The sequence below is a fragment of the Cetorhinus maximus genome, chromosome 5 (genome assembly GCF_964194155.1).
Source record: "Cetorhinus maximus chromosome 5, sCetMax3.hap1.1, whole genome shotgun sequence".
NCBI classification, from domain to species: domain Eukaryota; kingdom Metazoa; phylum Chordata; class Chondrichthyes; order Lamniformes; family Cetorhinidae; genus Cetorhinus; species Cetorhinus maximus.
Window position 1 is genome coordinate 168,444,137 of NC_135883.1, and position 24,794 is coordinate 168,468,930.

At 44.6% G+C, this 24,794-nt stretch overlaps 1 protein-coding gene across 1 annotated transcript in view; it reads right to left on the minus strand.

The window, feature by feature from the left end:
- Positions 1–24,794, minus strand: part of LOC144681151 (dynein axonemal heavy chain 8-like) — a 1,659,468-nt gene that overhangs the window by 1,206,117 nt on the left and 428,557 nt on the right. The window contains exon 16 of the mRNA XM_078542878.1: positions 12,791–12,871. Coding sequence (XP_078399004.1) covers positions 12,791–12,871 — 81 coding nt within the window. The remainder of the gene's footprint in view (positions 1–12,790; positions 12,872–24,794) is intronic.

Sequence of the window (24,794 nt, forward strand, 5' to 3'; positions counted from 1 at the left end):
TTGCAGAGCGATGTTATTTTCAAATTGAGAAGGAGGGCTTATCTGTTCTGTTTGGTGTTCGAAAATTACATCAATACCTCCACGGTCGCCATTTTTACATTACATCTGACGCAAGCCTCTGCTGGGATCATTTGGAGAGGATAAGACGTTACCACCAATCGCATCTGCTCATATCCAGAGGTGCGCATTGATATTGCCTGCTTATGAATGCACTTTTATTTACCAATCAGGAAGCCAGATCGCACATGCTGATGCGCTGAGCCACCTCCCCCTGCCAGATACCAAAGTGAAGGTTCCAACTTGTCTTATTACTAAAGTTTTTGGATTCCTCCCCTGTTCAGGCCAAGCAAATCCATGAGTGGACAAGCTGAGATCCGCTTTTATCTCACGTCCAGGGGCAGGTGTTGAATGGATGGTCAGGCAAGCCACAGTCTGATGACATGAAGCCCTATTTCAATCGCAGATATGAATTCACCTGCCAGGACAGCATATTGCTCTGGGGAGCAAGGGTTATCGTGCCCCCGAGAGGGCGAAGGCCAATACTGGCCGAATTACACAGCACTCACCTTGGCATTAGTAGGATGAAGATGCTCTTGTGCAGCTACTTGTGGTGGCTCGGGACGGATGCGGACAACGAAACCCTAGTCAAAAGTTGTCTTCAATGCCAGAAGTGCAAAAGCTCCTTAGCTCCATTGCACCCCTGGGAATGGCCGGGGTGCCATGGGTATGCCTCCATGTCGACTATGTGGGGCCCTTCTTGGGCACGATGCCCCTTTGACTAATAGATGCCCACTCCAAGTGGATGGATGTCTACAAAGTCCAGACACCCACATCTACTTCCACCATAGGCCGTGAGAGACAGAGTTTCGCAGCGCACGGGTTACCAGAGGTGCTCATGTCAGACAACGGGACTGCATTTACCAGCGGGGAGTTCCATAGGTTTACAACTCTCAACAGAATAACTCATATCAAAACATCACCTTACCACCCCGCCTCTAATGTTTTGGCTGAGTAGGCGGTCCAAACTTTTAAGTCCGGGATGAAAAAGCTGGACCGGATTGTTACGGTTCCTGTTTGAATACCGCACAACGCCACACACGACCACCAATATTGCCTCCCTTGAATTACTAATGAAGAGACGTCTCCACACCCATTTAACCCTTATCAGACCGAACTTAGGGGAGAGGGTGGAGAGAAGTAAAGAGACCCAGAAGGATAGTCATGATGGCCATAATCATGAAAGAAATTTCACGGTGGAATTCACAGTTCTCATGAAGAACTTTGGAGATGGACCCAATTGGCTATTAGGTGAAGTAAATGCCATGATAGGACCACTCTCCTATAATGTATCAGTAAATGGCAGAATAATTAGATGACATGCGGATCATCTCCAGAGAAGAGAGATAGTCCCAAAAGAAGAAATACTGTCATCATTTGCGTTTGAGTCTGCACCGCACGTGGAAGAAATGTCACATGATTTGGAAGTGCTGGTGGGGCCTGTTGGTCCCAAGAGGGTCAAAGACACAAACTTGCCCACTTCCACTGAAAAGCCTGATGGACAGTTGTCTTCTGAGAAGGGGGTCTCAGAAAAACCAGCCAAGGCCATTGAGCTACAACGCTCGACACACCCGAGGAAGCCTCCTGACAGACTTGACTTGTAAATAGTTATTCATGTAAATAATTGGGATATTGTGAAGCTTATCAATTGTACTTTCAAGTAAAGGGGGAGGGATGTGGTAAAGTGGAATGCTGTGTGCCTTGAAGAAAATGTAGTTAATTGACCACGTGACTGTATTGACCAATCGCTACACAGCGCGGGCTACTTGGGTAATAGGAAGTCTAGAACTGCAGGTGATTGAAGAAGTATACATGGTGTTAGTGCTCTGTTCTTAGTTTCAATAAACCACCAGTGCTTGTTCAGTTAATTGGCCTCTGCCTATATTGTTTCAAGCACCAACTAATGTGTTAATATCAAGGGACAGCTGGTATTCGCCGGACAAACCGAACCTGATAACTCAAAAATACAAAAGAGATGAAGGAGAAGAGAGCAAAAGAAGCACCTGGCTGGGCAGAGGGAGGAGCAACACCCTCAGGAAGAAGGAGCAGCTAGAGCTCCCGCGCACAATGCTGAAGAGCCACAGTGAGCCATCGCTAGTCGGCACATAGCTGGACCCAGGGCCTATAGATGGTGCTTGTGATTCCTGCAGATGACTGAGAACCAGTGTTGCTGAAGACCGCACATGTCCAGGGAACTGGTCAGTCACATCTGCCACCTGCCACAGGATTTGGCGCCATGAGGACATGGAGAGCATCCACTGTCAGTGGTTGCAGCACTCAACTTTTACATCAATGGCTCCTTTCAGGGCTCTGTGGGATATCCAAAGCCTCCATGCACAAATGCATCCTTGAGGTCCTGGACGCCATCTTAGCGAAAGCACACAACTTTGTGCATTTCGCCCAGGATCAGGAAAGCCAGGAAATAAGAGCACTGGGATTTTCACAGATCTCAGGTTTCCTACAGGCGCAGCATGCCATCAACTAAAATCACGTGGTGCTCGATCTCCATGCCAACTAGTGGTCAATTATGACAATCGCAAGGGGTTCCACTCTGAATGTTCAGCTGGTGTGCGACCTCCACAAACACATCCAGTAGGTCTGCGCACCGTTCCCAGGGAGTGTCCACAATTCCTACATTCTCAGTAGATCTCAGATACCTGATGTTTTCCAGGGTCTAGAGTGGCTCCTCGGGGACGTGGAGAACGTGGCTGATGACACCTGTGCGGCGGCCTCAGAGTGCAGCAGACAGAAGGCAAATGAGGCTCACGCTGCAACTCATACCTTGCTGGAGCAAACCATTGGAAGGTTGAAAATGAGGTTCCGGTGCCTGGACCGGTCTGGTGGAGCCCTGCAATACAGTCCACAGAGGGTGTCATGCATTATCATCACCTGCTGCGCCCTTCACAACCTGGCATTGCAACAGGGAAAGGAGCTGGCTGAGGAGGAGATGTAGGAGCTGCACATCTCTTCCAATGAGGAGGACATCAACGAGGATGAGGGTGAGGAGGATGACAGCGATGAGGCCATTGTACTGGCCATACAAGGCAGGCGTGCTCAGGAGGCCGTCATAGCTGCTACATTTGTGGAGGATGATGATGACATGCAGTGAGGAGACACCTTTGATCCTCACATTGCATCTATGAACGTTTGACTCCTGTCTGGCTGATGGCAGCACACGTACCTTCTGTGATAAGGCTCCTGTCATGGAGACGCAGTGGATGCACATAGTCACTACATTCCAGGAGGAGATGACGATATGCAGAGGGGACACTCCATAGATCCTCACATAGCTTATGTGAATGTCTGACTCCTGTCTGGCTGATGGCACCTTGCTTGCACTCGATGATCAGCATCGTATCATGAAGATGCAGCAGAGAAACTTTAGCTTCTCCTGATCCTGTGGCATCCTTCATGAGCTGAACCCCTCAGGACCACAGTGTCACCGGACACAGATGATGATGAGATGGGGGGCCAGCCACACCTCAAAGGTGCTGGGAGCACACACAGAGAATGGAGGAACTTTGTGCTGCCAAAACATTCACCATCAGCACAAGAATGGTTGCCGGCCAGCTGGATGACTCTGTTTTAAAAGTCCATGAGGACCTTGATTTCAGGCATTCACAGAATCACAGAATCACAGTGCAGAAGAGGCCCTTCGGCACATCGAGTCTGCACCGACATGTGAGAAACACCTGACCAACCTACCTAATCCCATTTACCAGCACTTGGCCCATAGCCATGAATGTTATGATGTGCCAAGTGCTCATCCATGTACTTTTTAAAGGATGTGAGGCAACCCTCCTCCACCTCCCTCCCAGGCAGTGCATTCCAGACCGTCACCATCCTCTGGGTAAAAAGGTTTTTCCTCACAACCCCTCTAAACCTCCTGCCCCTCACCTTGAATTTATGCCCCCTTGTGACTGACCCTTCAACTGATGGGAACAGCTGCTCCCTATCCACCCTGTCCATGCCCCTCATAATCATAATCAGGTCACCGCTCAGTCTTCTCTGCTCCAACGAAAACAACCCAAGTCTATCCAACCTCTCTTCATAACTTAAATGTTTCATCCCAGGCAACATCCTGGTGAATCTCCTCTGCACCCCCTCCAGTGCAATCACATCCTTCCTATCATGTGGCGACCAGAAATGCACACAATACTCCAGCTGTGGCCTCACCAAGGTTCTATACAACTCCAACATGACCTCCCTACTTTTGTAATCTATGCCTTGATTGATAAAGGCAAGTGTCCCATATGCCTTTTTCACCACCCCACTAACATACCCCTCCACCTTCAGAGATCTATGGACACACATGCCAAGGTCCCTTTGTTCCTCAGAATTTCCTAGTGCCATGCCGTTCATTGAATACTTCCTTGTCAAATTACTCCTTCCAAAGTGTATCACCTCACACTTTTCAGCGTTAAATTCCATCTGAAACTTATCTGCACATTTCACCATCCCGTCTATATCTTCCTGTAGCCCAAGACACTCAACCTCACTGTTAACCACCCGGCCAATCTTTGTGTCATCTGCAAACTTACTAATCCTACCCCCCACATAGTCATCTATGTCATTTATATAAATGACAAATAATAGGAGACCCAGCACAGATCCCTGTGGTGCATCACTGGACCCTGGCTTCCAGTCACTAAAGCATCCTTCTATCGTCACCCTCTGCCTTCTACAACTAAGCCAATTTTGAATCTGCCTTATCAAATTATCCTGTATCCCATGTGCCTTTGCCTTCTTTATAAGTCTCCCATGTGGGACCTTGTCAAAGCTTTGCTGAAATCCATATAAACTACATCAACTTTACTACCCTCATCTACACACCTGGTCACCTCCTCAAAAAATTCAATCAAATTTGTTAGGCATTCCTTCACCAGTCTGTGACCTCTCCCTTTTGTTATGTGCCAGCTTGTCCTGCATGAATAGAGATGGAGAGACCATAAGCAGGAGGCCTGGCAGGCCAGATGATAAATATGCCTGGCATGTGTGGGTGGTGAGTGGTGCCATGGATGGAATGAACACAATGAAGGTGTGTGTGAGAGAGTGATGCCCTTTGAACTGGCAGTAAGCGGGATCCCTGTGGATGTGTGATGGGTTTGTAAGTGTGTGAGTTCAGAATGATGAGAAGAGTGACTTACTCTGGCTGAACGGAGGAGATCATCCATCCTTTTTCGGCATGGGTGGCTGTCCTCTTTTGCAAGGCGTTCACGCTGGCCACTGCCTCCCATGCTGGATTTGTCACCTTGCTTGCCGGACTTCGCCCAGAACAGGGTAGACAACATCAAGGTGGGCCTCCATGGCATCCAAAAGGTGTTCCAGGGACGCGTCATTGAATCGGGTGGCTGCTGTTTTCTTGCCTTTTGGGGCCATGTCTTCTGTGCAGCAGTCCAGGTCTGGAAGCAGTGAGAGGTGTGCGTATGGCTGCAATTTAAATATGGCACCCAGCGTGATGAATTGGTGAGGTGACAGAGTGGCGGGCAAATCAGGGGGTGAATCAGAAACGGCGTGTTTCCTGGGAATGCATGATTAATGAGGAGGGTTTGGGACAATTCAGCGCGAAAAGCCACCGTTGTGGCCGGTGGGTAGAACGTTCTTTTTCCTGCCTGCTACCGCAAATTTGGGAGGATTCCACCCTTGGTGTACATAGCAGTTGATGTCACCACACACCTGTACTGCAGTGAGATCTGACCTGTTATTAGCGACAAATAAATGCGCTAGAGAAATTCCATCAGCGATAATCTGTCAAATCCTCCAGAGTCAATGAGAGGACCACCGAACAAATACTGGAGCCCTTCTTGAAGCCAGCTGCACAAACATTCAGGCAAAACTCCTATAAAGTCAACTTCGATGGACTGGACACTGTATCCAGATAGTCAGGTCCTGTTCTCTTAACTCTGAAATGGCCAATATTCCAGGGAAGGTAAAAGAACATGCTTCAAAGGCACTCTGATGCTCCCCTTGAAGTGTGGTACCATTGATCTTAATGTCTGGGATGCACTTTTTTTCTCTTTATTCTTTTATGGGATGTGGACACACTGGCATTTGTTGCCCATTCCTAATTGCCCCTTAAACTTAATGGCTTGCTCAGCCATTTCAGAGGGCAGTTAAGAGCCGACTACATTGCTGTGGGTCTGGAGTCATATGTAGGTCAGACCAGGTAAGGCGGCAGATTTCCCTCCCTAAAGGATGACTCCGAAATGGCCAATGTTCCAGAGAAGGAAATAGGATATGCTTCAAAGGCATTCTGATGGCAGAATTCCTTCCCTAATGGACATTAGTGAACCAGATGAGTTTTTACAACCATCGATGACAGTTTCATGGTCACGATTACTGAGACTAGTTTTCAATTCCAGATTTTTATTAATTTGAGTTTAAATTCCACGAGCCCTTGTCCCCAGAGCATTAGCCTGGGCCTCTGGATTACTACCCCAGTGACATTACCACTATGTCATTGTCTTCCTTCTGCTTGCTACCAATCATTCAGAATGGCAATAACTTGTCCATCAAGCTGCATTGTGTTTTGTGTCCCAACATCTTAACATTGAGGCAGAGTGGCAGCAGAGAAGGAAAGAAAAGGAAGCAAACCCTGAACTCTGGATCTCACTACCTCATAGGACATCCTGCCCCATTTTCCCAAAGATATGTGGATCAAAAAATTGGTCTGCGCAGTCACATGAAGACCCATGGCAGAAACTTGTGACACTGTTGGCTGTCCCTTGATTCAAGATTATGAATAAAAATAAAAATAAGAACATAAGAAACAGGAGCAGGAGTGGAACATTCACCTTCCTGAGTCTTCCCCATCATTCAATGCAACTGTGACTATCTTTTTAAAGTTTATTCATGGGATGTGGGCTTCACTGGCTAGGCCAGCATTTATTGCCCATCCCTAATTGCCTTTCAGAAGGTGTGCTGAGCTGCCTTCTTGAATCGTTGCAGTCCCTGTGGTCTAGGTACACGCACTGCTGTTAGGTAGGGAGTTCCAGGATTTTGACCGAGCAACAGTGAAGAAACAGCAATATATTTCCAAGTCAGGATGGTGAGTGACTTGGAGGGGAACTTCCAGGTGGTGATGTTCCCATCTATCAGCTGCCCTTGTCCTTCTAGATGGTAGTGGTCATGGGTATGGAAGGTACTGTCTAAGGAGGATTGATGAGTTCCTGCAGTGCATCTTGTAGATGGTACATACAGCTGCCACTGTGCGTCAATGGTGGAGGGAGTGAATGTTCGTGGATGAGGTGCCAATCAAGTGGGCTGCTTTATCCTGGTTGGAGTCAAACTTCTTGAGTGTTTTAGGAGCTGCACTCATCCAGGCAAATGGAGAGAATTCCATCACACTCCTGACTTGTGCCTTGTAGATGGTGAACAGGCTTTGGGGAGTCAGGAGTGACTTACTTGCCACAGAATTCCTAGCCTCTCACCTGCTCTTCTAGCCACATTATTTATATGGCTAGTCCAGTTCAGTTTCTGGTCAATGGTAACCCCCAGGATGTTGATAATGGGGATTCAGTGGTAATACCATTGAATGTCAAGGTCCAATGGTTAGATTCTCTCTTGTTGAAGATGGTCATTGCCTGGCACTTCTGTGTTGCAAATGCTACTTGCCATTTGTGAGCCCAAGCCTGGATATTGTCCAGGTCTGCTGTATTTGATGCCACTTTCCTGGCCCTCATATAACTTGATTCCCTAACAGGTCAAAACTCTGTTAATCTTTGTCTTGAATGCACTCAAGAATGGAACATCCACAACCTTCTGGGGTATAAGTTCCAGTGGATTTCAACTGGACAACTCCTTATCCTGTGGCTTTATTCCCATGCTCTTGATTATCCAACCAGGGGAAAAATTTCTCTTATGAAAAGCCTTATGAAACCCCTTCAGTATCTTGTACATTTCAATTAGATCAGGGACTGGATTTAATGGGGTGCAATAGATCCTGCACCCCCGACTAAAGAGACGGGGAGGAGCCTGCCTTTGCTCTACACAGTTGTCCTGTACTTAATGGAGTTGAGGTGGGTATTCTGCTGCTGGTACTGCAGCAAAGCTGGGATGAACGCATGCTGCACTGAGTTTGGTGAGTCTGGGGTCTCACTGGGGCCAAACTGGCAGGTTGCAGAGAGGTCCCAGGGGCCAGGGTAGAGTGGCCAGTAGGGGAGTGAAATTTGGTGGTGGGAAGAGGGAAATCTGGTGGGGGGTGGTGCTCCAATGGCCCTAGGGGGCATGTTAAGGAGAGACCACCCCCCCACCGTTGCCTGCCACCAACCTGTACAGTGAAAGCTGCCGGTCTGGACACTTGGCATGGACCTCTCCTGCCACTAGTTAAATGAGGTGGTGGTGGAATGAAACCATTAAGTGGGCAGGGGTGGGTGGGTAGGTGGCAGGGACAGTGCCTGCCAGATTTAAAATGCACTTCACCTTCAAACCTGCTGACAGGGAAGCATTAAAGACAGCCCCACCTCTCATTCTGCTATACTCCAGAGCGTATCACCCCAATTTACTTTGTATCTCATCATAGGACAAGTCTCTCATCCAAGATACCATCTAGCACTACCTCAGGCTCTAATAAAATGATGGTTATTTAAGGATGAAATGTTTCAGGCACAGGCTAGGTACATTCCAACAATGATGTAAGCTAGGTCTCTTTGGATGGCACGAGAGATAAAAAATATGATGAAGCAAAAAAGCGGGTGTATGATGCATGCCAGGTGAATTCTCCAAGCAAGAATCAGGCCAAATACAATATTTTGAGAGCACAATGAAGAAGAAAGTATGAACTGCCAAAGAGAGAAATTAGATCAGAATGTCAGCTAACATAAATAGGGACCAAAAATATCTTTTACCAGCATGTACATAGTAAGCAAGTGGTAAGGGTCAGAACAGTCGAGACCCAGGGGACACTAGTTTTTTGGCAACATGAAGAGAATCTTTTTTACGTAGTAAGTGGCAAACTATCTCAAAAATTTGAACAGCAGGTTAAGCAAGCAGTTTCACGCTGCTACTATGCAGTGCCTATTTGAGTGGCATTTTCCATTAACAGGATGCTGCCGTCAGTCCAGAAAGACATTGTGTCCACTGTACAATTGAAAAACATTGTGTATAAATTTCATATGTAGGCTGTATGTCCCAGCAATTGACTGATTGAATCAATCAGCATGTTCCTTCGGTTGGTCATGATAGGCAGAGTACAGACTGTGATCAACCAGTCTGTGCTTGGAAAACCCAAAAGAGAATGTCTATTGTTAGATGTGATTCCACAATTGTGAAGACTTGCTGAACAATTCAGAGTGCATGAATAGGCCAGACAGATTAAGGATGACACAGCTCCTTCCCTAAATGACATTAGTGAACCTGATGGGTTTTTACAACAATCAGCCGTAGTTGTCATGGTCGCCATTACTAAGACAGCTTTCAATTCCAGATTTTTATTGATTTAATTTAAATTCCACCAATGGTTATGGTGGGATTTGAACCAATGTCCCCTGAGCATTTGCCTGTCCTCTGGATTGCTAGTTCAGTAATGTGACCATCTACATACAAATATACAAACATATGAAATAGGATCAGAAGTATGCCATTCAGCCTGTTGAGTCTGCTCCGCTATTCCATAAGATCATGGCTGATCTGTTTGTATTACTCATTCCATGAAATGTGTGAGATGATACACTTTGGAAGAAGTAATTTGACAAGGAAGTATTCAATGAACGGCATGGCACTAAGAAGTTCTGAGGAACAAAGGGACCTTGGTATGTGTGTCCATAGATCTCTGAAGGCGGAGGGGCATGTTAGTGGGTGATGAAAAGACATATGGGACACTTGCCTTTATCAATCAAGGCAGAGATTACAAAAGTAGGGAGGTCATGTTGGAGTTGTATAGAACCTTGGTGAGGCCACAGCTGGAGTACTGTGTGCATTTCTGGTCGCCACATGATAGGAAGGATGTGATTGCACTGGAGGGGGTGCAGAGGAGATTCACCAGGATGTTGCCTGGGATGAAACATTTAAGTTATGAAGAGAGGTTGGATAGATTTGGGTTGTTTTCGTTGGAGCAGAGAAGACTGAGGGGTGACCTGACCGAGGTGTACAAGATTATGAGGGGCATGGACAGGGTGGATAGGGAGCAGCTGTTCCCCTCAGTTGAAGGGTCAGTCACAAGGGGGCATAAATTCAAGGTGAGGGGCAGGAGGTTTAGGGGGGATGTGAGGAAAAACCTTTTTACCCAGAGGGTGGTGATGGTCTGGAATGCGCTGCCTGGGAGGGTGGTGGAGGCAGGTTGCTTCACATCCTTTAAGAAGCACCTGGATGAGCACTTGGCACGTCATAACATTCAAGGCTATGGGCCAAGTGCTGGTAGATGGGATTAGGTAGGTAGGTCAGCTGTTTCTCACGTGTCAGTGTAGACTCAATGGGCCGAAGGGCCTCTTCTGCACTGTGATTCTGTGATTCTATGATTCTCATCTACCCTGCTACCCTTTGATTCCCTTGCCTAACAAGAATCTACCTATCTCTGCCTTAAAGACAACCCACTCATTCCAAGTATCAATTTAGTAAACCTCCTCTGAACCGCCTCTAACGCATTTACATCCTCCGCTAAATATCAATTCCTCTCATATTGAAGGATAGCATTCCATTAACCTTCTTCATTAGTTGTTGTACGTGCCTACTAACTTTTTGTGACTCATGCACTAGAGCACCTAGATCCCTCTGCATCTCAGAATTCTGCAGTCACCCTCCATTTAGGTAATACTCTGCTTTTTTAATTTTCCTGTCAAAGTGAATGACTTCACATTTTCCCACATTGTACTCCATCTGCCAGATTTTTTTCCACTCACTCAATCTATCTATATCTGTCTGCAACCTCCTCACGTCCTTTTCACAACGTATTTTCCTACTTAACTTTGCGTCATCTGCAAATTTAGCTACCATGCCTTCGCTCCACTCATCTAAATCATTGATATAAATTGCAAAAAGTTGAGGTCCCAGCACAGACACCTGTGGGACTCCGCTTGTTACATCCTGCCAGTCAGAAAATGACACGTTTATGCATACTATCTGCTTTCTGCCAGCCAGCCAGCCAATCTTCTATCCATGCTAATATGTTACCCCCTACACCATGAGCTTTTATTTTCCACAATAACCTTTGATATAGCACCTTGTCGAATGCCTCCTGGAAATCCAAGTACAAAGCATCTACAGGCTCCCCTTTATGCATCACCCAAGTTACTCCTTCAAAGAACTCCAATAAATTGGTTAAACCTGATTTCCATTTCACAAAACCATGCTGACTCTTCCCATATACATTGAGTATTTCTAAGTCTCCAGCTATAACCTCCTTAATGATCGATTCTAGCATCTTCCCCATGACAGGCGTCAGGCTAACTGGCCCATAGTTTCCTGTTTTCTACCTCCCTCCCTTCTTGAATAGAAGGGTTATATTTGCTATTTTCCAGTCTGATGGAATTTTCCATCCAGATGGAAACTTTCCAGAATCTAACGAATCTTGGAAAATTAACACCAACGCATCTACGACCTCATTAGCCACCTCTTTTAAGACCCTAGGATGAAGTCCATAAGGACCCTGACTATTGTCAGCCCACAGCTCCAACAACTCGTTCAGTAAGGCTTCTCTAGTGATTGTAATTTCACCAAGTTCCCCTCTCCCGTCCACCTCTTGATTTGCGGCTATTATTGGAATATTTTTTGTATCCTCTGTAGTGAAGGCAGAAGCAAAATAACTGTTCATTTCATCTGCCATTTCCTTATTATCTACTATTAACTCTCCACTCTCACTCTGTAGAGGACCGACACTCACTTTACTTACTCTTTTCCTTTTTAAATACTGGAAGAAGCTCTTTATCTCTGTTTTTACATTTCTAGCTAGCTTCCTCTCATACTCTAATTTCTTTCTCCTGATTAACCTTTTAGTCATTCTCTATTGTTCTTTATATTCTGACAAATTGTCTGACCTGCCACTCATCTTTGCACAGTTATATGCTTTTTCTTTAAGTTTGATGCTTTCCTTAACTTCTTTAGTTAACCAAGGATGGTGGGTCCTCCCCTTAGAATATTTCTTTATAAATGGAATATACTTATTTTGAATATTATGAAATATCCCCTTGAAAGTCTCCCACTGCTCCTGTATTGATCTATCCTCTAGCCTAGTGTCCCAGTTCACTTCAGCAAGCTCAGCTCTCATACCCACATAGTTGCCCATATTTAAGTTTAAAATACTAGTCTTAGAACTACTCTTCTCTCCTTCAAACTGGATGTAAAATTCAATCACACTGTGGTCGCTGCTACTTAGGGGTACCTTTACTCTGGTTATTAATTAATCCTGTCTTTGTCTGTGTGTCTGTGCCTATCCATGAACATAAAATGAATGTTAGCACTTGAACAAATATTGTTTTAACTTAAAATACTAAAAATTCCTCGGCAGTGAATTGGACGTCAATAGAGAAGAAAATTGACATGTAAAACTGGCTGTCAATTTCCTTAAACCACTACAAAAGAAGGTAAAGTTATCTTTTGGTTGTGAGAAAAAATGGGATATTCTAGACCGTTCATCAGTCCTTGGTCTTTTTATACTGTATGAAATTAATTAAGACAAAATGTTGCAACCTATTTTGTCTGCCTTCCTCTTAGGTTTTTATCATCAATGAGAACTTGTTAGTGAAGTGACAAGGTGAATATAGCAAAAATATCTATTTTACCTAAATAACGTATTACTCACATTTTTAATTTTTGGTGTTATCAATGTCGCATACTCAGGAGGAATTCTTTGGCACACATTCTCAAATGATTGAAGAACACACTGATTGCAGAAATATAAAATGAGAAAAGTTTTAAGACGTAAAATTGATTCTGTTCCCATTGATCAACTCTAATTTGAATTAATCATTCTGAAAAATCAGCCAGAACCTGATCTTAGCTATTAAATCTGTTGTGAATAGAAGATTTTCCCATTTTGCCTTCAAGGCAGCAATTCAGATTTATGCTATTCTCTCCACTAAGGAAATTAAATGCAGTAAAGGACTGTTTGAAGACCTGTCCTGAGAAATTGTGCCTATTTTTCAGTGTTCAAATTTGAAGTTTGGAAGTGGGTAAGGAGGTAGCATTTGCTTCAGAAGAACACACAGACAGCATTCTGGGATTATTTTTAAAATTCGTTCATGGCTTGTGGGTGTCACTGGCTAGGCCAGAATTTATTGCCTATCCCTCATTGCCCTTGAGAAGGTGGTGGTGAGTTGCCTTCTTGATTTGCTGCAGTCCTTGTGGTGTAGGAACACCCACAGTGCTTTTAGGGGTGGGAGTTCCAGGGTTTTAACTCAGTGACACTGAAGGAATGGTGATATATTTACATGTCAATATGGTGAGTGCCCTGGAGGGGGACTTCCAGGTGGTGGTGTTCCCATCTGTCTGCTACCCTTGTTGCTGTTATTGGCCCGTAACTTCTGAGCTCCAGGAGGTCGTTATTGGGGGCACCCCAAAGATGCAGCCGCCCCCAACCCCACCCCGTCCCCTCCCAAGCAACTTGGAGGTCATCAGCTAAAGATTACACAGCAATTGCTCGGGAAGTTCAAACTTCTGTTGAGCAATTGTCCTGCAATCCGAACCATCAAAATTATGACATAAATCGTAAACTTTGGATGGTTCTTACTGTCTTACCAGAATAGTTACCCAGGAAAGGTTAGAATAATTAAAACCACTCCTGACTCCTGGGTAACCATAGAACTGCAACCCCCAACCCCACATGGCTCAACCCCATATGTTAACATATAAGTTCCTGAAAGGACTTGACAGGGCGGATGTGGAAAGGATGTTTCCTTTTGTGGGAGAATCTAGAGCTCGAGATTACTGTTTAAAATTAAGGGGTCACCCATTTCAGGCAGAGATGAGAATTTTTTTCTCTCAGAGGATCATGAGTCTTTGTTTTTTTCCCCCAAAAGGCAGTGGAGGCATTATCTTTGTATATTTTTTAGGTAGAGGTAAATAGATTCTTCAGAAGCAAGGGGGTGAAAGGTTATCGGGGGCCAGCAGGAATGTGGAGTTGAGGTTAAAGTCAGATCAGCCATGATCTTATTGAATTACAGAGCAGGCTCGAAGGGCTGAGGGGCCTACTCCTGCCTCAAATTCATATGTTCATATAATAGGTCTTACCAAGGTCCTGTACAGATGCAGGAAAACTTCCCTACAATTATATTCCATTCCCCTTGTAATAAATGCCAACATTCCATTTGCCTTCCTAAACGCTTCATACTAACTTTATGTGATTCATGTATCGGGGCATTTAGATCCACCATGTTCTGCAACCTCTCTACATTTAAATAGTGTACTGCTTTTCTATTCCTCCATTCTATTTCTTATGTCCTATTTCTATGTCCTCTTTCTGAAATTTGTTCCAGACCTCCTCAGTATTGGCAATCCCCTACCAGACCTCTAACCTCAATGTGGTGTCACTGGCAAATTTGGAAATTGTATTTTGGATTCCAAAGTCAAAATCATTAATGAAATAAAAGGGACAGCAGAGACATCGATACAAAATTGGTTGAGGTTAATGGATGTTTTTTGGACTTGAGGAGGGTTTGTAGTGGAGTTTCCCAGGGGCTGGTATTATGACCCTTGTTCATCCTGATATATATTAATGACCCGAATTTTGATGTACAGGGCACAGTTTCAAAAATTGTGGATAATATGAAACTTGGAAGCATTGTGAACAGCAAGGAATATAGTGTAGTTCAAAAGGACATAGACAGATTGATGGAGTGTGCAGACAAGTGGCAGATAAAATTTAATGCATCAGAAGAGTGAAGTGACACATTTTGGTAGGAATAACGCACAGAGACAATATAAAATAAAGGGTACAATTCTAAAGGATGTACAGGAACAGTGGAACCTGGGATTATATGTGCATAAGTCATTGAAGGTGGCAGGACAGGTTGAGAGAGCGGTTAATAAAGCATACAGTATCATAGGGTTTAATAGGGGCATAAAATGCAAAAGCAAGGTAGTTATGTTAAATTTGTACAGAGCGTTGGTTCGGCATCAACTGAATATTGTGTTCAGTTCTGGACAACACAGAAAGATGTTAAGGCAATAGAGAGGGTGCAGAAAAGATCCATGGAAATGGTTCCAGGGATGAGGAATTTCAGTTAAAAAGATAGATTGGAGAGGTTGAGACTGTATTCTTTGGAGAAGAGAAAGTTGAGAGGAGGTTTGATTGAGGGGTCTGTACAGAATAGATAGAGAAAAACATTCATATTGGTGGAAAGATCGTGAACAAGAAGGCACAGATTTGAGGTAATTAGGAAAAAAAGCAATGGAGACATGAGGAAAAACTTTTTCACACAGCGAGTGGTTGAGATCTAGGTGGAAATGCCTAACAGTGTGGTGGAGGCAGGTCCAGTTAAGGCACTTAAGAGGGAATTGACGAGGGCAACAGATGCATGCATTTCTTTTGTCTGCTTTGAGTGCTGCTGAATTTTTAAAAATTCATTCACGGGATGTGGGCTTCGCTGGCTGGGCCAACATTTATTGCCTCTCCCTACAGTCTGGTGAGTGAGGGCGTTTTAAGGGTTAATTTCCCTCTAAAGTCTATTTTTTTCTTTAATTTAGCAATAAACTAAAAAATACTCTTTTAGCTAAAAGAATGTTATAGACAGGAAGGGTATTAATTTAAACAGCACTAATTTCTCTTCTCACCACCAATCCATAAACAGAAAGGTGTTTTAATTTGTTTCTTTTTTTATAAGTGGTGGCATATTTACCAATCCCTCAGTTTTGCTGTGATCCAATTTTGATGAATAACCCCACAGCAAACTCAAGATAGGATGAACTCAAAGGGTTACTTTATTTGCACACACTCAAAACACGAAAGTGATCTGACAATGTCCCCCTCGTATTCAGATAGTAAAGTGAGGGGCAGAGAAAAGAAAGATTTGCAGTACAGAGAAGACAGAGAAAATAAATATTATTACATGTGGGTTCCAGAGTCCAGCATCAAAGTCCAATGAGGCACTCCTTTATGGAGGTTGGCGGGTTGAAAACTGACGCTATATAATTTATTTTTCTGGTGATGTTGACTTCACGTAATGAGATAGCATGCAGAGATGAATCAGTCTTGTATGCAATGGTACAGAGCTTCCAGCAGAAGCAGTATAGATAGGGCCATGTGTTCCAACTGGGCAGAGCTTCTTTACTGTGAGGCTGTCAGTCAGATGGTAAACAGCAGACTGAGCTTTCCAGTTCAGCAAAGCAATGTTACTGGTTCCGTAAACCAGAGGACCATGTCACATGTCTCCCACCTCTGTCTTTGACAAAGGATGTATATCCCTCATCTGGGTCCCCCAGATTGTTCAATGTCTCAACCATTAAGAACTGAAAGAAAGGTTGTGAGGCCCTTTGTCTTAGCAGACAAGCAGACTCCTGTTGGCCTATCGCTGGCCTTCTATCCAGCTTCATCTGCTCCACCCCCTTAAACAGTATAAATTTCATCAGATTTTTACTTCTCTTTAGCTCTGAAGAAGAGTCATACAGACTCGAAACGTTAACTCTGTCTTTTTCTCCACAGATGCTGTTATAGAGCTGCTCAGTTTTTCAAGAATTTTCTGTTTTTGTTCCTGTTGGCTAGCCTTGGTTATGAAATACCTTTGTATAGCTCTCTTTGAATTTGACCTGTGCAGCCCACATGGGGTCGTTAGTGGCTCCCCAGAGGTAATGATGTACGAGTGTCCCCAATACTGCCAGGCAGCTCCTTTTGTTCGGGGTTTACCTAGGGCTGAATCATCCCAGATTTACACTAAGTGCAGTAGTGGGTGGGGAAAAGGACATTTTACCTGCTCGCCACAATGATGGCTTTTCACGCTGTAACGTCCCAATCCCACCTCATGGATCATGCAGTCCTGGGAAACACGCTGTTTCGATGGCGGACGGGTTGTCATTCACCCACCACGCCATCACCTCGCCGCTTCATCAGGCCAGGCACCATATTTAAAGTGCAGCCGCGTGGACACCTCTCAGTGCTTCCAGGCCAGGACTGCTGCAAACAAGACATTGCCCCGAAAGGCAAGAAGACTGCAGCACCCAGGTTTAATGATGTACCCCTCAAGCGCCTTTTGGATGCCGTGGAGGCCCGCTGTGATGGCCTCTACCCCTACTCTGGCCACAAGAGGGTCAGCAACATTACTAATCCAGCAGGGGAGGTGGTGGTAGTGGTGGTCAGTGCCAATGCTCTACAGAACAGGACAGTCACCCAGTGCTTAAAGAGGATGAATGATCTCCTCTGTTCCATCAGGGTAAATCACTCTTCTCATCACTCTCAACTCACACATTCACAAACCCATCACACATCCACAGGGATCTCATTCACTGTCAGTTCAAGGGACCACCATTCACTCTCTCACACGCACCTTCATTTGCCCTGCAGATCATGTCCTCAACCCATCCATGGCACCATTCACCACTCACACATGCCAGGCATTCTTATCATCTGGACTGGTAGGCTTCCTGCTTATACTCTCTCCATCTCTATTCATGCAGGACAAGCTGGCACATAACAAAAAGGAGATATCGCGGTGGAGGAATGCCTAACATGAAGGACCTCACGGACTTTGAAAATAGAGTCATCCAGCTCAGTGGTGATGATCTGGACTGTTCCTGTACCAGAGTTGCATGGCTGCCCAAAACCCCACCCACCTCCACCCACTCCACCTAACTGGTTGCCGGTAGCTTCGTCCACTGGATTGCACGGTCTGCTCTCAGCTCAGGTGGAGGCATTTTCCTAACCAGCACTGCAAGGCTGCACTGTTAGCTTGAGCCATGGGGGAGAGTGGTCCAAACCTGGATGATAACATTACAAGGGATTGTGAGCACCTCCACCAGTGACTGCTCCATGACCAACTTTCGCAAGGAGATTGTACAATGTGCCCAGTTGTCCAATTATTCTGCAGTCCACTAAAACGCTCATTAGTTTGCAGTTTGTGCCTGAGGGGTGAAAAGCTCTGGAGCATTTGGTGGCACTTTCATGACTCTGCATTGCTTGAATGGGCAGATAAGCTAGAGGCCTGACTCCAAGCATGTCAATGTCGCTGCACCTGAACTATCTCAGCTGCGGAGGAATGGTCACTTTTACAAGGTTTCTCTAATGCGTGACTGCTTCCATCCCCCAACCACCCTCCTCTCACCCCACATGTGCTTGTGCACTACCATCAGACCAGGCTGCCTTGTCCCCCCACACTCATCCCAACTGCAGTGCAGCCTTTGCCCCAGTGGCATAGTGATGTTGTCACTGACTAGTGTTCCAGAGACGCAGGGTAATGCTCTGGGAATCCGGATTCAAATCCCACTATGCCAGATGGTGAAATTTGAATTCAATAAAAATCAATTCAATTTTTTAAAAAGTCTGATGACAATCATGAAACCATTGTCATAAAAACCCATATGGTTCGCTAATGAATTTTTCCTTCCTAGGGAAGGAAATCTACTGTCCTTACCTGGTCTGGCCTACTGTTAGCCAGCCAGGAAAATGCGGCTTGCCTCTGCCCTTGTCTGAATGCAGGGCACCTGAACCTTGAATTCCAATGGGCGACCCTTGTGAGCGTTGGGCAACAGTAGTGTGCAGTGACCTCCGAGTTCTTCTTGAAGTTCAGCTCACCAGGCGCATACATTTTAAATGCTGTTGTGAAGCACGTCGGCATGGAATCACTCCAACGTGCTTGGATGATCCAGCGTGGAGGTATTATTCTGGCGAACAGGGCTTATAATGATATGCAGATGTATTAAAATGATGTTCCGGACGTCCGGAGGCAGGAAACGCGGACCGCCATTGACGGGTGGTGCGGACAATTGCAAACTGGTTTCACAGCCTCGTGAAATCGATCTTTGGCCTTCCTGCCATATTGTCCATTCGTGCCCACCATGATGCCTTACACCAATGGGACAGAAAATTCCACCAGAACTAGTGACTTTTCTTTATTAAAAAAATTCGGGTCAGCTCTCAAGTGCTTAAATAATGCAATGTCCGTCCAAATTTAAAAGAAAATATAATTCTGGTAGATATAGCTCTAACACTTTTCCCTATGAACTTCTATGCTGGTGCACTCTTAGGTTTGTAGACTCTGTCCCTTCCTGTAAGACTTCGGTTATCATTACCCATATCATTACCCTGTACTTTTGCCTTGTCCTTTCTGTTTAACTTTGTAAATCTTCCCTCACATGAACCATTATTTTGTTTAAAGCCCTCTCTACAGCCCTAGTTATATGACTCGTCAGGTCACTGCTCCCAGCCTATTTTGGGGGAAGACCATCCCCAATGGTATAGCTCCCTCTTTCCCCAGTATTGGTGCCAGTGCCCCATGAATCAAATCCCATTTCTAACGCACCAATTTTTGATCCACGCATTCAGTTTTTGGAATTTACTCGTGGCTCAGGTAGTAATCCAGAGGTTATTACCTTTGCGGTTCTGCTTTTTAATTTAGCCCCTAGTTTCTCATGTTCCTTGAGCGGAACCTCTTTCATAGTCCTACCTATATTCTTGGTACCCAGGCGGACCATGACAACTTCCCCTCCACTACAAGTTTCTCTCCAGGCCCGAGTAGATGTCCCTAACCTTGGCACCTACACAGCCTTTGGGGCTTACACTCTTGGCTGCAGAGAACTGTAACTATACTCCTTCTCAGGGACATACTGAAGTAGCTCTTTTAATTTAATTTAATTTAATTTAATTTCACGAGGCCGTGAAACCAGTTTGCAATTTATTTGCTGTTAACGATACAGATTCCTCTACTTTATGGAGATCAAATGCAGACTGGATGACAGATTTGTGCAACGCCACCATTGAGTCAACAGGCATAAACTTAGCTATGTTATTCTAATGAAACACTGTAAGATCAAGATGTGATACCTCATTTTTTGATTAGGCACATTACAGCCTTCTGGAGTCAGAATTGAGTTCAACAATTTCAGATCATAATCTCTGTCCTCCCATTTTTTTAAACACCATCTGTTGATATGATTCTGCTATTCCTTTTCAAGCCTCCATTGGATCCATCCTTTATTTCTCTCCTTGTCCCGTCTCCATCTTTTGCCTTGTACCATTACCCATTTGCCATTTAATCTCTCGTGCCTTCAACCCTGTTACAGACCTTTTTCTTTGTTCCTTACCCCTCTCTGCTTGACCTGCCTTTCTACTTGGGTAAAACCTGTTACATCTCTAATATTTCCAGTTTCAACAAAAGGTAATCAATTTGAAACATTAACTCAATTTCTCGTTCCACAGATGCTGCCAGACCTGCTGAGTGTTTCCATCATGTTCTGTTTTTTCTGATTTCCAGCATCTGTGCAGTATTTTCCTTTTGTCTTGGATTTCTTTGTTTAGTCCTGTAAAACTAGCTATAGAACTGTATTTGACAATGCTCTTTCTTTCCCCCTCTTGTTCATGACCATCCTCACTTGCCACCGGTTTTCTCCCATCTGCCTGTAGCCATTCCATGTTCACCTCTCTTTTGTTTGTTATAGCCAGTTGGTGAAGTTCTGAGATCAGAAGTCAATCTTTACTCAGCATTATATTCACTAAGTAAGACATTACAAATGAACATTCCACAACTCACCATCAGTATCAATAAGTGTGTCTTTAGAAAAGGTTTTTCGGATGGCGGGGTTTCCTGCCCCTCCAACCAAAGAGTTGGCGGGGAATGCATCCTGGCTGATACTGGCTCCCCCACAGCTATTTAATATTCCATGGAGCCTTAACTGGCTGCAGACAGGTCTTCCACCGCTCAGTCAGGAGGAAGTCCCATGTGCGAGAGCTGCTAGGCAAACTGATTGGCTAGCCACTCTGTAGCCCCAGCAGTGCCGGGCTCATACGGTGGCCACTGTTGTGACTACAGGCAGTCCATAGCAACATAGGACTTAGGAGCAAGAGTAGGCCATTCAGCCCTTCTGGCCTGCTCCACCATTCAATAAGGTCATGGCTGATCTTCTTGTGCTCTAAACTCCACTTTTCTGTCTACACCCCATAACCCTTGACTCCCTTGTCTATCAGAAACCTGTCTAAATCCCCTTGAAAAAACTCAATGATACAGCCTCTACTACTTTCTGGGGAAGGAAATTCCACATACTAACCACCCTCTGAGAGAAAACATTTCTCGTCATCTCCATCTTAAACGGTAGACATCTCATTCTTAAACCATCCCCTACTTTTAGTGTCTCCCACATGTGGCAACATCTTCTCAGTATCCACCCTATCAAGTCCCCTTAGGATCTCATTTGTTTCAATAAGATCAATATAGATCATTCTTCTAAACTCCAAAAGGTATAGGCCCAACCTGTTCAACCTTTCTTCATAAGATAAGCCCCTCATTCCAGGAATGAGTTGAGGGAACCTTCTCTGAACTGTTTCCAACACAATAATATTTTTTTTGAATACGGAGACCAAAACTGCACATAGAATTCCAGCTGTGGTCTCACCAAGACCCTACAGAGCTGCAGTAAAATTTTCCTATTTTTACTTACCCTTGCAATAGATGACAGCATTCGATTTGCCTTCTGTTAGGAACAATGTATAGCTTTAAGTTTAATTTATATTTTGCGTTTGGGTGTTAAGAAAAGTGAAATCTCGTTTTATTTTCATTGAGGTTTTTGTGAGCTGAGTGCCTGAAAGTTTGTATACATGCTTTTTTGGTGAGGTTTTACAATGCTTGAAGTGAAGAGATGGGTTACCAAAAGTTAGTAATTCAGTGAAGTTAAAAAAAGTAGAAAAAACTGTTGTTGTCTAGCGACAGGATCCCAGAGACACACAGAGAGTCAGTACAGGGAAACACAGAAGAGTAGTCAGTTAGTGTGTATATACAAGAGAGTGCAGGTAGAAGGTCTAATCTCTCTAATAAGAAATCCTGCAAGCCTGTTGGGGAACTGAGTTTGAGGAACTCATGTGCTTGCTCTGAAGTTGAAGTAATAGTAAGTTTAGATTGCCATTTTGGGTGCCTCTGAAGAAAAGCCTCTAGTTAATACTCAGAAGTCCACTAGAAGAAAACTGTTAGAAACTGAGCTAACCCAAGCAAGAAGCCTTGGTGTTGAGACAGTGGTAAATCTTCTGTCAGTGTTGCTGGAAGCAAAGGAATAGTATGAGTTTGTATCATTTTCTGATATTCATTTTGAAATCTTTCATTTTTGTCCGGCGTAATATAGTTCTTTGTTTTCTTGTTTAATAAACATTTTATTCTTTGTGTTAAAAGTATACTGGCAGACTCTTGTGAATGCATTCAGTAACTGACCGCCACAGTTCCTAAAAAAAAAACAAAGTTAGGATCTACCAAGCCAGGTTTAACACTGGGATCTGACTTGTCCAATATTAACATCAGCTAGGATTGCAACACTTCCTAATCACTTGCTATACCTGCGTACTAACTTTTTTTGATTTATGTATCAGGACACCCAGATTCCTCTGTACCACGAGTTCAGCAATCTCTCTTCATTTAAGTAGTGTGCTGCTTTTCTATTCTTCCTGTAAAAGTGGGTAAGTTCACATTTTCCCACATTATATTCCATCTGCCAAACCTTTGCTTACTCACTTAACCAACCCCTGAAGAAGAGGAGCTAATGGAAGCCAGGTTTTGGGTAACTCCGGAGTAGCGGTGGTACCAGGCTGTTAGGCCATAGCAACGGGGGTGAGGGAGATGGGGAGCTGGGTTTGAGAAGCCAGAGGGAGAGTTAAAGGGGAGATATGACATTGTGGGGAGGTGCCTCCGATGGACACAGTCCTACAAAGAAGGGTCAAACTAAAGCTGCTGGGCTACGGACCTGGCGTGGGCCTTCATTTCCATGGGTAAAATAGTGGCAGAGGCGCAATGAGGCCTTTAAGTGATCATTGGCAACTTAAGAGGCCGAAGGGTGAGCAGGCCACCTGATGCATCCACTGCATCCTGTAAAATAGGAAGCAGGTCATGGCGGGCAGGTAGGTGGCGGGCAGGCCAGGCACTGCATTTTATGAGCCCCCACCCAACTTCAAACCTGACAGCGTGGTCCAGAAAATTCTGACCTGAATATCTGCTCAAGTATTTATCCAATGAGTGGCCCACCCCAACCTGTGCACTTAACCTTAATTTATATAATCAACAGATTCACTTTCTCTCTTTACAAAATAAAACTGAACAAGTAAGATTTAGAAATAAGATTTCAAAATAAATATATGAAGAAAAACAAAAGATTTTCCATGTATAGACGATCACATTCAATGGTGCGCCTTTTCTAGGGCCCAATAATCTTTTCGTACAAGCACTCCTTTTTGTGAAACAATCAGATAATTGATGACTTGTGCCAACCCACCTGATCTTGGAGATTTCCTTTTCTTCTACTGTTTGTTTAATGCTAACAATCGTTAATTTACTTACACTTTTTGTACAGCAGACATTATCCCATAAGCAACAATTATCTATGTCACATTCAATGGGCAAGGCATTTTCAGTGCACCCTTGAATATTATGACAAATATAATCACAGAATCTGAGAATCACACAGTGCAGAAGAGGCCCTTCGGCCCATCAACTCTGCACCAACACGTGAGAAACACCTAACCGACCTACCTACTCCCATTTACCAGCACTTGGCCCATAGCCTTGAAAGTTATGACGTGCCAAGTGCTCATCAAGATACTTCTTAAAGGATGTGAGGAAATCAGCTTCCACCACCCTCCCAGGCAGTGCATTCCAGACCGTCACCACCCTCTCGGTAAAGAGGTTTTTCCTTACGTGCCCCCTAAACCTCCTGCCCCTCACCTTGAATTTATGTCCCCTTTTGAATGACCCTACAAATAAAGGGAACAGCTGCTCCCTATCCACCCTTGCCCCTCCCCTTGTCCATGCCCCTCACAATCTTGTACACCTCGATCAGGTCGCCCCTCAAGCTTCTCTGCTCCAACGAAAACAACCCAAGTCTATCCAACCTCTCTTTATGACTTAAATGTTTCATCCCAGGCAACATCCTGGTGAATCTCCTCTGCACCCCCTCCAGTGCAATCACATCCTTCCTATCATGTGGCGACCAGAACTGCACACAGTACTCCAGCTGTGGCCTCACCAAGGTTCTATACAAATCCAACATGACCTCCCTACGTTTGTAATCTATGCCTCGATTGATAAAGGCAAGTGTCCCATATGCCCTTTTCACCGCCCCACTAACATGCCCCTCCACCTTCAGAGATCTATTGTCACACACGCCAAGGTCCCTTTGTACCTCAGAACTTCCTAGTGTCATGCCGTTCATTGAATACTTCCTTGTCAAATTACTCCTTCCAAAGTGTATCACCTCACACTTTTCAGCATTAAATTCCATCTGCCACTTCTCTGCACATTTCACCATCCCATCTATGTCTTCCTGTAACCCAAGACACTCAACCTCACTGTTAACCACCTGGCCAATCTTTGTGTCATCCGGAAACTTACTAATCCTACCACCCACGTAGTCATCTGTGTCGTTTATATAAATGATGAATAATAGGGGACCCAACACAGATCCCTGTGGAACGCCACTGGACATTGGGTTTCAGTCACTTAAGCAGCCTTCTGTCATCATCCTGTGTCTCCTACAACTAAGCCAATTTTGAATCCACCTTATCAAATTACCCTGTATCCCATGTGCATTTGCCTTCTTTATAAGTCTCCCATATGGGACCTTGTCAAAGGCTTTGCTGAAATCTATATAGACTACATCAACTGCACTATCCTCATCTACAAACCTGGTCA